Source organism: Euprymna scolopes, chromosome 15 (assembly GCF_053919585.1).
Source record: "Euprymna scolopes isolate OS-2025 chromosome 15, ASM5391958v1, whole genome shotgun sequence".
NCBI lineage: Eukaryota > Metazoa > Mollusca > Cephalopoda > Sepiida > Sepiolidae > Euprymna > Euprymna scolopes.
In genome coordinates, this window is record NC_136496.1 from 100,115,441 (window position 1) to 100,128,677 (window position 13,237).

At 32.3% G+C, this 13,237-nt stretch overlaps 1 protein-coding gene across 1 annotated transcript in view; it reads left to right on the forward strand.

The window, feature by feature from the left end:
- LOC145294034 (E3 SUMO-protein ligase NSE2-like) overlaps positions 1-13,237 on the forward strand; it is a 47,133-nt gene that overhangs the window by 11,754 nt on the left and 22,142 nt on the right. Inside the window, exon 3 of the mRNA XM_080141014.1 lies at positions 11,016-11,131. Coding sequence (XP_079997140.1) covers positions 11,016-11,131 — 116 coding nt within the window. The remainder of the gene's footprint in view (positions 1-11,015; positions 11,132-13,237) is intronic.

Below are 13,237 nucleotides of genomic sequence, written 5' to 3' on the forward strand. Positions count from 1 at the left end.
TTTTTTTTTTTTTTAATATTTAAACAGGGTTATTACTTTGCTTATTCTTTACTTTACCCCCCCCCTCCCTTACACACACACACACACACACACACACACCTCCAAACACCCGGGCAACGCCGGGTACCTTCGCTAGTCTTCAATATTTTAAATCCTTATTTCTAATGTGTTTGACACACATCGGGTAATGTTCAATTAAACCATAAACATTAGTATTGTGAAATGTAGTTCGTGAATCCTTGCCATCAATGTTGTGGCAATATAAGTCTCAAATCCTTTGTAGCAGTGTTGCAGTTGTTGTAGCAGTGGAAGTTACAAACTCCTCATTTCCAATGCTGTAGCCTTGCAGGCCAGTAATAATCAAGACAAACACAGTTGATATAATTAATAAAAAGTGTATTAGCAAATGTATGTTATAGAAGTACACGTTATGATTCTGGGGGTAACAACTACCACAAATCACGGTATTTACTTCCTTCCCATTGCAAGAAGATGTGACACAAGGTTGGAAGGTGAGGAGAGTTAAGTCAATACCCCTAAAGGCATGCACTCTGGTCTTTTAAAAATTGCTTGGGCAGCTCTGCCAACATTCCCCAGTCAGTGCACCTCAGACACTAAGCAATAAACTTCGTTTACCCAAAAGAGGGGAGGCAAAACCTGGGAGTGGACTTCCTAGGATTGCCCAGAACAAATGCCTCCGCCCACCAAATAAAGGGTCATAAAAATGACCTAGTTCTTGCCACACTGATTTTCGAAGTTGGGATCTTGATTGACATGTCTGTAATCTCGACTTTACACCAAATGAATGGCACTCTAGCTCATATTCTACTAGATTTACTGATGTTTCTGATATCCATTTTTAGCATAGATTGGAAAATGTGATTATGACTTTGTATTTAATAAGGTTCAGAGGGTCTTTTTCAAATGGTTGTGTGTGGTGGAGTTGCATACCTCCTATTTATCAATAACAATATCTTGTTTTATCCGTTATATTCAGGTAAAACAATATTTTCCATCTAAATTATTTTGATGAAATCCATGATTTTCTCCTGGTTAATACCCTGAATAATTTCTTCTCTAAAATTAAATACCCTAAATAATTCCTCTTCTAAAATTAAATACCCTGAATAATTCCTCTTCTAAAATTAAATACCCTGAATAATTCCTCCTCTAAAATTAAATACCCTGAATAATTCCTCCTCTAAAATTAAATACCCTGAATAATTCCTCCTCTAAAATTAAATACCCTGAATAATTCCTCCTCTAAAATTAAATACCCTGAATAATTCCTCCTCTAAAATTAAATACCCTGAATAATTCCTCCTCTAAAATTAAATACCCTGAATAATTCCTCCTCTAAAATTAAATACCCTGAATAATTCCTCCTCTAAAATTAAATACCCTGAATAATTCCTCCTCTAAAATTAAATACCCTGAATAATTCCTCCTCTAAAATTAAATACCCTGAATAATTCCTCCTCTAAAATTAAATACCCTGAATAATTCCTCCTCTAAAATTAAATACCTTGAATAATTCCTCCTCTAAAATTAAATACCCTGAATAATTCCTCCTCTAAAATTAAATACCCTGAATAATCAATCATTCATTTATTTAAATCTAATCCTTAAAAAAAATCTTGCAACACACGGTTAAACTTAATTGTGTCTTTATACAAATGTAGCTGCTTGTATCATTTTATTTCAATCAAAGTTCCTAAAAATCAAGGGGGCGGGGCCCCTTCCTAGGGGCTTAACATTTGACCTCTGTATGATATATGTAGATATTCAAATGTTCCATCAAAGTTCTCCTTTACCTCTAAAACACTGAGTTAGTAAAGAAGTTAAGAACATAATTTTCCTCTCCCCACTTGACTTTTAATATGTTATATAATATACGTTTCTTGTGATCTATTGGTCTTACTGGACTCCAGGATGAGCATTCATCTAGTCTGATGGAGTATTCAGCTTTGCATTGTTACTTAAGGTAACATCACTTGGAGAAAATGCACCATTCTTCATTAAAGCCAGTGTGGGTTAGCCATACTGACATCTTATTTGAATGATACTATGTGATTTTGAATATTTAGTCGAGGTTTACGTGTAGTACAAAGTATTGTCATGCCAAGTTCCAATTTTTCAATTTTGATCCCTTAGCAACTATTTTACTGGGTTAAAATCAAATTTGTTCCATATATATATATATATATATATATACACACACTAGCATTTCAACCTGGCGTTGCCCAGGTGTTTGAAGGTGTATGTGGAACAAAAAAAAGAGCGGTCAATTTTTTTAAAAATTTGACCCCTATTATGACCCCTTAACATTTATTGTTTTGGGATCAAATCTAGTTATTAAGTTAGATCCATGTCCAAGGAACCTATATCTAAAATTTCATGTGTTTAGACCCAAAATTGTCGGAGTTTGGTAAAGTTCTCAAAGCTCAAATCGTTGAACTTTGACCCCTTAACAGCCAAATTTCTGGCCGAAAACCAATCACATAGATTTTCCCAAATCTCAGTACCCTGCATATCAAATTTCGAGTCTGTAGACTAAAAATTGACAGAGTTATTGCATAGGGAAATGTACACAGACAGACACACAGACACTTTCACTTTTATAGATATATAAGTTTTAAGTCTGGAGACCAAGAATATTTTGTAATTAATATAGCTCATTCTTTTTATTTGTTTTTATTATAATTATAATAATTATTATTTTAAATTTTATGAAAAAGTTCTGTAAATATATTAAAAATGCACTCGGAAAGACACCCATTTATTTAGATATATTACTTTTGGATTATTTGTCATTTAATAAATTGATCACATGAGCGTATCATAAGATTAAATCAAAATTTAATATTTAAAAATATATTAATTGTCGCTAAAGTTAATGTTTTAAAGAATAATTGAATTGTATTAAAAATGCACACAGAAAAACAAAAAAACACTGTACATAAAAATCATTCTTGGTCGCAAAAATCTGTGAAACATTCACAAAAATCCAAACAAGTCAGTTATTTTATATTTGTTTCTGCCATTAATAAGTTTGGCTTAAATTAATTTATTTTATTATAATTATAATTCCAAGTTTTATTAAAAAGTTCTGTAAATATATTAAAAACACACTCAGAAAGGCACCCATCTATTTAAATATCTTTATTTAAATATGTTCGTTTTGTTACTTACTTAAAAAAAAATGTTTTGTAAATATATATTTTTCTTTTAAATCTTCAAAAGTTTTGTAAATATATATTTTTTTAATTTTGCTTGCGAATATTCGACCATATCTGCTATTTGACGTGTTTACAAACAACCAATGCCATGTGCTTGTGCCAATGTCAAGGTCGAATCACTGGTGCCACTTGAAATGTGCACCGGTTGTCGCCAGTCATCGTCTTCTGCTACAGGGTATCTATTCTTTACTTGGTCCTTTAAAACCTACTTATTCTTAACATAAGGAATCTGTTACATAGAATCATTCATACATGCACATTCATGAAACAGTCAACCAACAGATAAAAATCCGATGGGCACCCCCTGTACCAATTTTTCAATTGTGACCCCTTAGTAGCCCTTTTTTCCGGATGAAACCCAATTAAAAAGTTAGATACCAAATTTCAAGTCTGTAGATTAAAAATTCGTTGAGTAGGTTGAGAAGTGTTCACCACACATGCATTCTCACTTTTCTACTATATATACCCAGCATTGCCCGGTATTAAACATATGTTAAATTCCTTTAAAAAAAAAAAAAAAAAAAAAAAAAAAAACTGAAAGAAACTGTGCATGCACATATTATGTTTTTTTTTTAAACAGTTTACTTCTTGTAAGTAAAAAAAGATATTTGAGCTGGGTGAACCTGAACGAGAATCACCCCCCCCCCACCACCAATACCACCACCCCACCCCACCCCACTCCTATAATTTTTATTGTATGTTTTAGTATGAAGTGTACTTTTCGAGGTTGGGGATGCTTTTTTGTTGTTTTTTTTTGTTGTTTTTTTTTTACATAAACATCCACACTTATCAAGGCCTAGAGGCCACTCGAGGGTAAGGATTAAAGAGTGTACAGTAGTCAATTGGACAATATAGTAATCGTTAGTAATAGAAATTCAGTAAATTTGTTAACTTAAGTGAAACCGCTCATCAAGAATTTTTTTATGTTGGACTTGAAGACAACCATATTGTAGTCAGCTGGAAAGCAAGCAAACGAAAGAAGACAGTTCCACAGGCATGTAGTTCTTGGGAAGAAATTTTATTCATGGAATTTACGTTTAGGTTTAGGCACAGATAAAGAGTGGAAGAAATTATTGTTGTTGTGTGTTTTCAGCTAAACAAGTGTTTCTCATGAAAGTTTGGCGAGGAGGGAGACCATAGATTGGAGCTCAGACAAGCACTTGCCATGAAAATAATGATAAAGCAGAGACAGACTCGCAACAAAATCTCTTCTGTGAGAAAGAGGAACTCTGTTTATTCTGAAAGCCATTCTTAACAGAGGTAGGTTGAGGGTGTTTATACTACATTGGGTTAGGTCATAAAAAGTAAAAAAAATGACAACTGCAGAATACCGGTTAAAAATATGGGGGGGGGGGGTAATTCTCCTTCAGGTCTGCCAAAAAGTGTTTTCAAACCTCATGAAAGAGTTGACAAACAGATAAAAATCTGATTACCCCCCCCCTCCCCAAGTAGCCATTTTTCTATTTTGACCCTTTAGCAGCCTTTTTTTTTTTTCCAGATAAAAATTAAACTTTTCCACATGTCTACCTATACATCAAGTTTCAAGTCTGTAGATCAAAAATTTGTTATGTAGGTTCTCATACATTCACACACACACACACACATATATATATATATATATATATATATATATATATATATATATATATATATATATATTTCTAGCTGAAAGCTTGGCATTGCTTGGTTATACAATACGCTTAAACATGATATTTTAATTTATGCAGATTGTGTATGCATTATTATATAATCAATCCTCTATTGATTATTATATATTATGAGGAATAATTTTCCCAGTGGACTAATTAGCCAAAAAACTAAAAAAAAATAATAATGATAATGTCGTTCATCAAATTCCATCTGTGTTTGTTTACAATATCATGTCAGCTGATATTTGAACTTGTTGATGAATGCCCTGGAAAAGCCACTTCTGATTAATGTTTAGTTTCAAAATATGCAAATAAAGAAATGATTTGCGGCGATTTTAAATGGTATCTCTTCTTTGATTGTAAATTGCATTCATTAATAAGAAAAAAATTAAAATAAAATGGTGAGGTACACCCGGACTTTAACAGGGAATCATTCGATCTAATTGAATACTCTACCACTAATCTATATCTCCAGATTAAAATGAATCTGCTTTTTTTTTTCCTGAGATTTTATTATCTCCCTTGGCTGGTGTAACGTAAAATATTCCCCTGTCAAATTTTTTCTTTTTTATCTATAAGAGAGAAAAGCTATTTTTAAGATTGGATTTTTTCAATTTTCGATACTTTTTGGATGAATTTCTGTACAAGACATATCTAAGAACACTGCCAGACATAAATTAGCTTTGTGTGAAATTTGCAAAAGATAGATTCAGCTGTTTTGGAACCTCTCTCACACACACACAAAGTGAGTTTTATATAATAGTAGAGATAGATATATATGTTTACAACAATGAAGATGTCTTTCCTGTAAAGTAACATGAAATTGTTTCCTTTTTGTTTGTAAACAACAGAACAATGTCACTAATTAATAGAGAATATCTCTAAAGAATGATTGTTCGTTTTTGATTTCTTTATATTAAAATTAAATATATTTTCCTAATATATTTCTCAGGGCGTAGATCAACTTTGGTATATGTGTTTGGATATATGTGCATGTGTATCAAGGTGTGTGTAATCATCATAAGTCGCATCTTCTGCTTGATTGCGACCCCACATGACTTATTTTTCGCCATTACTTCCTAGGGCAAGTTGGTTGATGAACGCGCAATTGTTGAGAAATGCCTAATCAAAATCATTTTCTTTTCACCTTCTTGGCTTTTCTTTACCTCCTTTGCCTTCTAACATAACCTCAAAGCGTAACTTTGACAGGCCAGTGGTTGATCGTTTGACATGGCCAAAAAGTTTAAAGGTTTTACTTTTGATTTTATTAAATAGGGGAGGAAGTACTTTAACAAAGAGTAGATATTTTGATTTTTTTTATTAGGCAATGTACCGTAATGAAACGCATTACATGATTTTGAAACCCCTCAGTACAATTAGCTAGTTGTTTAGTCCATGTGATACAATCAAGGCCATATAAAACTACTTAGAGGACATAAATTAAATTTTACTTTAACAGTTATTGGCACCCTTTAGAATGGTACTGTTTTTGAAAAGCCGCCCAACCCAGCCTGATTCTGTGTTTCAATTTTGTCTCGTGATCACTGGAGAAAGCCAGTTTATGCCCTAAATAAATGAATTGGGTGACCTGTTTGATGGTGTTATATTGTGTCGGGCGCTTCTGATACCAGTGTTATATTATATGTTGTATCAATGCCCAATAACAACCATCACAATAACAAAAATAGTGTATGGTAGCAAGAAAGATAGACAAAATATTAAATTAAATATTTAATGATGAAATGTATTGAATGAAAAATCCTCTTGATGATGAGAGTTCCGAAAAGTTTAGATTGGAATTAATTAGAAATGTCCAAGAGTTTGGAGAAGAAACATAGAAGAGTTCAGTTGCATCAAGGTTAGTTAAATTGAAATTAATTTAAAGTGTTCCTTGTTGATAAAAGGTTTTTGAGGAGTGAGATAGAAGTCTGACAACAACGTTTATTGCTGTCGTTGAGCGATGGCTTGAACGAGAAAGAAAGGACAAAGGCTTTCACGCTTGTTGACACCACTGTTAGAGAAAGAAGAGCGAAGGCATCCTTGTTGACTGCTGCTATTAAAAATTAATCCACAGGAGATGTTCGGCGACCTTACACCACCAACTGCTTGTGTTAGCTGACGATGCAGCCCTTATGTACTGCCCATGCAGACGTAGTTGAAGATAAACAATTTGTGCTGTCATTGTGTTGTAATGTTACGATTATCCTTGTTGTAAGGGAATGCGTCTTCCCCTGAATTCATGTTTTGCTGTTTCCATTTAAACCTGGTGTGTCTGTGAGAGAAATTATATTAAGTTTGTCACTTGTAGTCCTTTTTTGTAGAGATATTACCACATATTTCTGTATCTAATCTGTTGGATTTTTTCTCATCTCATCTCTCTTAGTGTGACTATTTTCTTGTCCAGTGCACTTTTAGGTGTGTCAGAAACTGACCTTACGAATGCGTGAAAAAATATTGAATAATTCGACCCCCTGTCTTTCCAACTACTCGAAAAATGTAATTCAAACCCTAATTTTTTTTCAATTAAAGGAGCAAGGACCAAATTTTAAAAAAATAAATGGTTTAATCGCAAATTATGCAATATTAGTTTGTTTTTTTTAAACCAGTTTTCTTTAAAAGATTTGAAGAAAATAAACGTAATCTAACTTAGGTCGATTATAAAAAATCGATATAAACTCCAAAAAAAAACCACTTACCTTTAAAAATTACTAATCAAGGTGTAGTTGCATTCTTCATTGTTAAGAATTTATCCATATTTATATTTTAAAATCCATTTATTTTTTAAATAAAAAATTTTTTTAAACGCCTATTTGAAAAATCCGCCATCATGCAACCATTTTACGTTTTTATTTAAGACTGGAAATAGTTTTTTTTTATTGTTTTGAATTACGGGTGGATAGAAGGAAGTAAAAACCACACATTCGCGTTAGCTGTCTACCTTTGCGCGTAAAGAAATTTGTGCCTCCATACCTGAAAACTAGTCACTTTTTTTTTTTTTTTGCCTTAAAAAAAAACAGTTCAAGAAATTTTTTTTTTCTTTTCTCAAAAAATACACAAGTTTTTGATTTAATATACTTAATTTCCACTTATTTTTTTTTTAATATCTAACAAAAAATAACATTGAATGAAATAGAAATAATTTTCGTAATAAAACGAAACTTTCTGTACAGTATAAGAAGATTATAAGGTTTAATTTTTTAAAAAATAAAAAAAAACATGTTTTTAAAAAAAAGGTTTTCAACTTCAGACTTTACAGGTAAATTTCTAAAAAAAAACACTTCATTTTTTTGTTTTAAATTTGAATATATTATTTATTGATCTTTTATCTTCAATTTGTGATACATAAAACTTTGGTACATAAAGTAATTATTAAAGTTTTAATAGACATTTCAAAATGGGGAGGATGAATTTAAAAAAAAACGTTTGTCTAAAATATTATATTCAGTTTATTAGAAAGAGCATAAAATTTCACGTTGACCCTGAAAATATTGTAAAAATTGAATCAATAGAAAAATTTAGATAGATTTTTAAAGTTAAAAAATTGAAAAATATTAAACTCGTAAAATTCAATTGATTTCATTATGTAAAAAAAATATCTGCATGGACGCTGGCCGGCACTTTGTAAACACTGTTTTTTAAAAAATAATATTTCTATTACTTTTTATACAACTTTAATAGTTTATTTTGGAAGTATATTCCATACAGAAAATAAACAACCAACTTTTAAAAGAGAAATTACGAGTTTTTTATATTTTATTCGCAGTTTCGTGTTAGGGGTGTCAAAAATTTCCAAAAAATTCTAATGCACCTAATGCACTTTACCTGATACTTCTATGTTATAATGAACTGTATATTGTAGTGGAAGGATGATTATGAAAAACATAGTTTCTGACAATTTAATGTGTCATTAGCAATTGATTGAATGTTGAAGTGAAACACAAGTTGGTGCCATTTTTGTTTGTGTTGTTGTCTTGTTATCAGTGGCTGCTCCTGGTGTTTGGGTGTCTTCGCTCCTGCTGATGTAAGTTGTACATTGTTTATGTTGTTATTATAAGTTCGATCGACATCTTGTATTTCATAATATAACAATGGGTTTACTGTGAATAGTCATTTTTAGGTTAAACTGTGATTTAGCTGTAGACATATATTCTGTTTTCTCTAGGTTTATTTCTAATCCTATCTTTGCATTCTTTGCTGTAAATAGGTGTGATAATGTGGGTGTGAAAGCAAATCAATATGTGTAGACTCTAACGCTGTTACGCCTACATGCAAATTCTTTAATCTGTAACACACAAGATTACTACCACAGAGATAAGATCATAGTTTAAAAGAGGAAAATATTTATCAACTGTTCAATCTAAACAACCTTTTAGCTTGGAAAAAAGTGTAGTATGTTCTAATACTACACTTCATCTTTTTTGTTCTCAATCAGTGATGGAGAAATCCATATGGACTTAGACAATTTTAACTTTTGTCCCAATCAAGATGATCTCAGCAGGGGGGGGGGCTGAATTTTCCTCACATTAAAAACTGACCTTGTGTCTAATTGTGCCCTGTGAAAAGACAGATAGGAACTAAATTACATGTATCTTAATGTCATTTCAGTTAATTATCTTCCTTGATATTTTACACATAATCAAGTGAGACTACTTCAAGGCAAGGGAGATAATTTGTTTTAATGACTAAATATTAAACCTTTTTCTCTGTGTGTTGTATGTAGAATAGATATCTCAAACCAAAATTTAGTTACATTATAGAGATTTTGTCTGTCTATCAGTCCATCAGTTACAATTTTTTTAACCATGATAAATATATTGTAGAATTTGTCTCATTATGAAATATCAGATTTTAACTATTTTTTTAAATGAAGCATCTATATATTAATACAATAGCATGTGTGTTATTTTGTGTGCCAAGCTTACATCTTTTTGTCTTCCAAGTGACTGTCTTTTAATTGTTATGACTTTCCATTTCTTGTAGTAAATAATTTTACCAAGAATTCTTCATAAGTTTCGGTTTCAATTATAGCTGATGGCACTCAAGTCATCTATATTTTTTTATAAATAATTTTACCAAGAATTCTTCATAAGTTTTGGTTTCGGTTTCGATTCAAGCTGATGCACCCAAGTCATATGGATATATTTTTTATTTTTGAAATAAATTATATATAATATATAATAATCAATAGAAAACTGACTGTATAATAATATATAAAAAATGTGCATAAATTAAAATATATTTAAGCATATTTTTTGAACTTTTAATATTCGTATCGTAGATTTGGATTCTTTGCAAAACAAAAACAATGAATTATGTTGATAGTTCATTTAACCACTGAATTATGACTGTTTTACAAATGTTATGTTATCTTGCGGTAAATCAAAATTAATCATAATGGAAGTAATAATTATTAGCTCAAGCCAGACTAAACAATTTGCAAAATACTATTACTTCCTAGAAAAAAAAAAAAAACTTGAAAAATGACACAAAAGTGCAACTCATGTAAGATTTATTTCAACAGCTAACACACTGAATCTTAATATTATTCATAGCACTATTAGCTATCCAGTTAGATTTTTATTTTAATAATAAACTAACTAAAAAAATCTGATTTGGATCATGTATAAAACAGATGGAAACACGATGTAATGTCATCTTGTGATAAATGGGTAAAAATTCATTAAAGTTTTCATCTTGTAATTTTCTTTTTATAAAAGACAACTTGAACCCCTATATTAAGTTTGCCATATTGATAAGGAAGCTAGGATTGTTCTTATATGCATAGAGACACAGAATATTGTTCACATTAATGAACACCAACATAAATCACTTGTGACAATAGTAATCTAACTTGAAGTAAGAAAAAACATTAATGACACAAAAAAAAATTGTACTTATAAAGAGAAGAGATTACATTTTGTGTACATCTACATAACCTAAAAAAAAAAAAAAGTGAATGTATTATCACAAATTGAAAATAATTTAACCACATTTACCCATATTCACACACTAATTTCTAAGCTGGTTTGTGATACCTATTTCAACATTTAATTTATTAGATTTTTTTAATGAAACGTTTTCTCTTACTTGATTTTCAATATAATTTTCTTTGATTTTGTTTTTGCAGTGTGTGATGACAGTGCTGAGCAAATTGAGGAAATGACAAGGATCATGTACAAGTTTATAGAGATGAAACGCGACCTGCAACAATATTTTATTGCTATTGACTATGTGAAAGATCAAGTTAGTAAGGAGTTTTTGTTTAAATTTGAGGGATTCTTCTTTTTTGCATGTCTTTGGAACATATGCGCACACCAAATTATTGTCCTTTGCATTATTATTGTAATGTATCACATGATCTGCCTCTCCACATTCACAGATGGTTGGGTGAATTTTGTAGCCCATAACAACTTTTGATCACCCCCATTCCCATTCTCAGATACTTGAATGTCCCCATTGGATCCAGAGTGCTTTTAACACAGGGGAAAGAGCTTCAGAATGAGGGATTCTCATGTCAGTAGAATAGGAGCCGTTCTCTAGTCTGTTGGTCCTTAGTTGCAGTTTGGTTCCTTCCTGATATGTTATTAGAAGCTTAATATGGCTGAAGAAGCTTCTCCTTGACTATAGTCATAGGGCAATTGGTTCACCCTCATGAAGGAGATGGCAACCATCACTAGTAGCCTCTGTGATCTCTAATCAGCTGGCAACATCCCATTTCACATTTACAGAGGCAAAGAAATATACGTTGTTCAGGTTTGTAGGTTTCAGATAACTTAAGTGATCAAATAGCAAGTGTTGTTAAATGCTAGGTTTAATTTATGGGTGTGGGTTGATCTCTCCCAAACAGGACACTCATATTCTGGGGATTGAGGCATTATCATTATCTACATGAGTTTCCTTAATCAGTTATGATAGTAATAGTTATCATATAATATTTGTACCATGTTTCAGTTGATGCACCCTCCGACCTTATGTTTCCATTACATATTAAATATGATTTGAATTGCTTATTTGTATACATAAATGTTGTTTACACACTTTAAACTTGATTTAATTACTTGCCAAACTCCTATCTTTACATCATCAATGCTCTGATCCCCATCTGGCATCAATTGAAATGGATGGCTCTCGTCTAGGAGAAGCCCCATGTTTTGACAAGCTTCTGGGCTTGACCTTCACTCCTGATCTGAAATGGAACACGTACATCAAGTCTGTTGCCAAGGTCGCTGGAAAGATGGCGGGATCCTTCTACCGCTCCAAAAGATATCTCACTACTGATGCAATTCTCTATCTATATAAAAGCCAAGTACGTCCAAGGATGGAATACTGCTGCCATATCTGAGCAGGAGCTGCTAAAAATAGCCTATCCTGCCTTGACAAAGTACAAAATAGACTTCGTGGCTTAGTGGGGGATGCCCTTTTCTCTTCCCTGCAACCACTCTCCCACAGAAGAGACGTTGCAAGCCTATCTTTGTTTTATCGTTACTTCCATGGCAGGTGCTCGTCTGAACTCCAATATCTGGTCCCCCCTCGCCAATCTTTTACGAAAAACACCCGTCTAGCTGAATCCACTGTCAAAAACTTTCCCCACACTTTATCTACGCCTAAATCAAAACGTATATTCCATGAACAATTCTTCTTACTTAGAACTGCACGCCTGTGGAACTCTGTTCCGTCTGCTTGCTTCCCTCTTGACTACAACTTGGATGTCTTCAAGTCCAACATAAACAAATTCCTGATGAACCGCCCTCTTAAGTACCTATTTACTTTGCCTCCCCACAGGACAGAGTTAGACACCAGGGTCGTTTTTTAACATGGAGAAAAGGTACAAAAATAAAAATTGTCTCAGTCGTGAAGGATTTCTCCTCCACCAAAAGAGAACAAGAAATAGAAGTGCAGCATCTGAAGAACAGATACTACACTTTGATCTTAAGTAGACACTTTAAATATCCACACTAATGTACTGTACTTACAATAACCCTTATCCCCGAGTGGCTTCCGGGCCTTGATAAGTGGTGACCACCTTTGTAAAAAAAAGAAAAAAAGTTAACTAATATTATCATATAGGGTTTAATGTACAGGCATGTTTTCATGTGATTCAATCACATTGGCATACTGGTTCTCACAAGATCATCAAATTTAAGCAACGATGAACTTAGGCAGTACAAGATGGGTGACCATTTGGGAATGCTATGCACTGTATGCGCTCTCCGCTTATCTCAACATTGTTTCCAGTCATCCTGAACTTATATATACTTGAACTAGAATTAAACCAGGGTCGATTCAGAAGTGTGGTTGCAAATTGTGCAACTCTTGACACAATAATTTCACACGCAAGCACTTTTCATT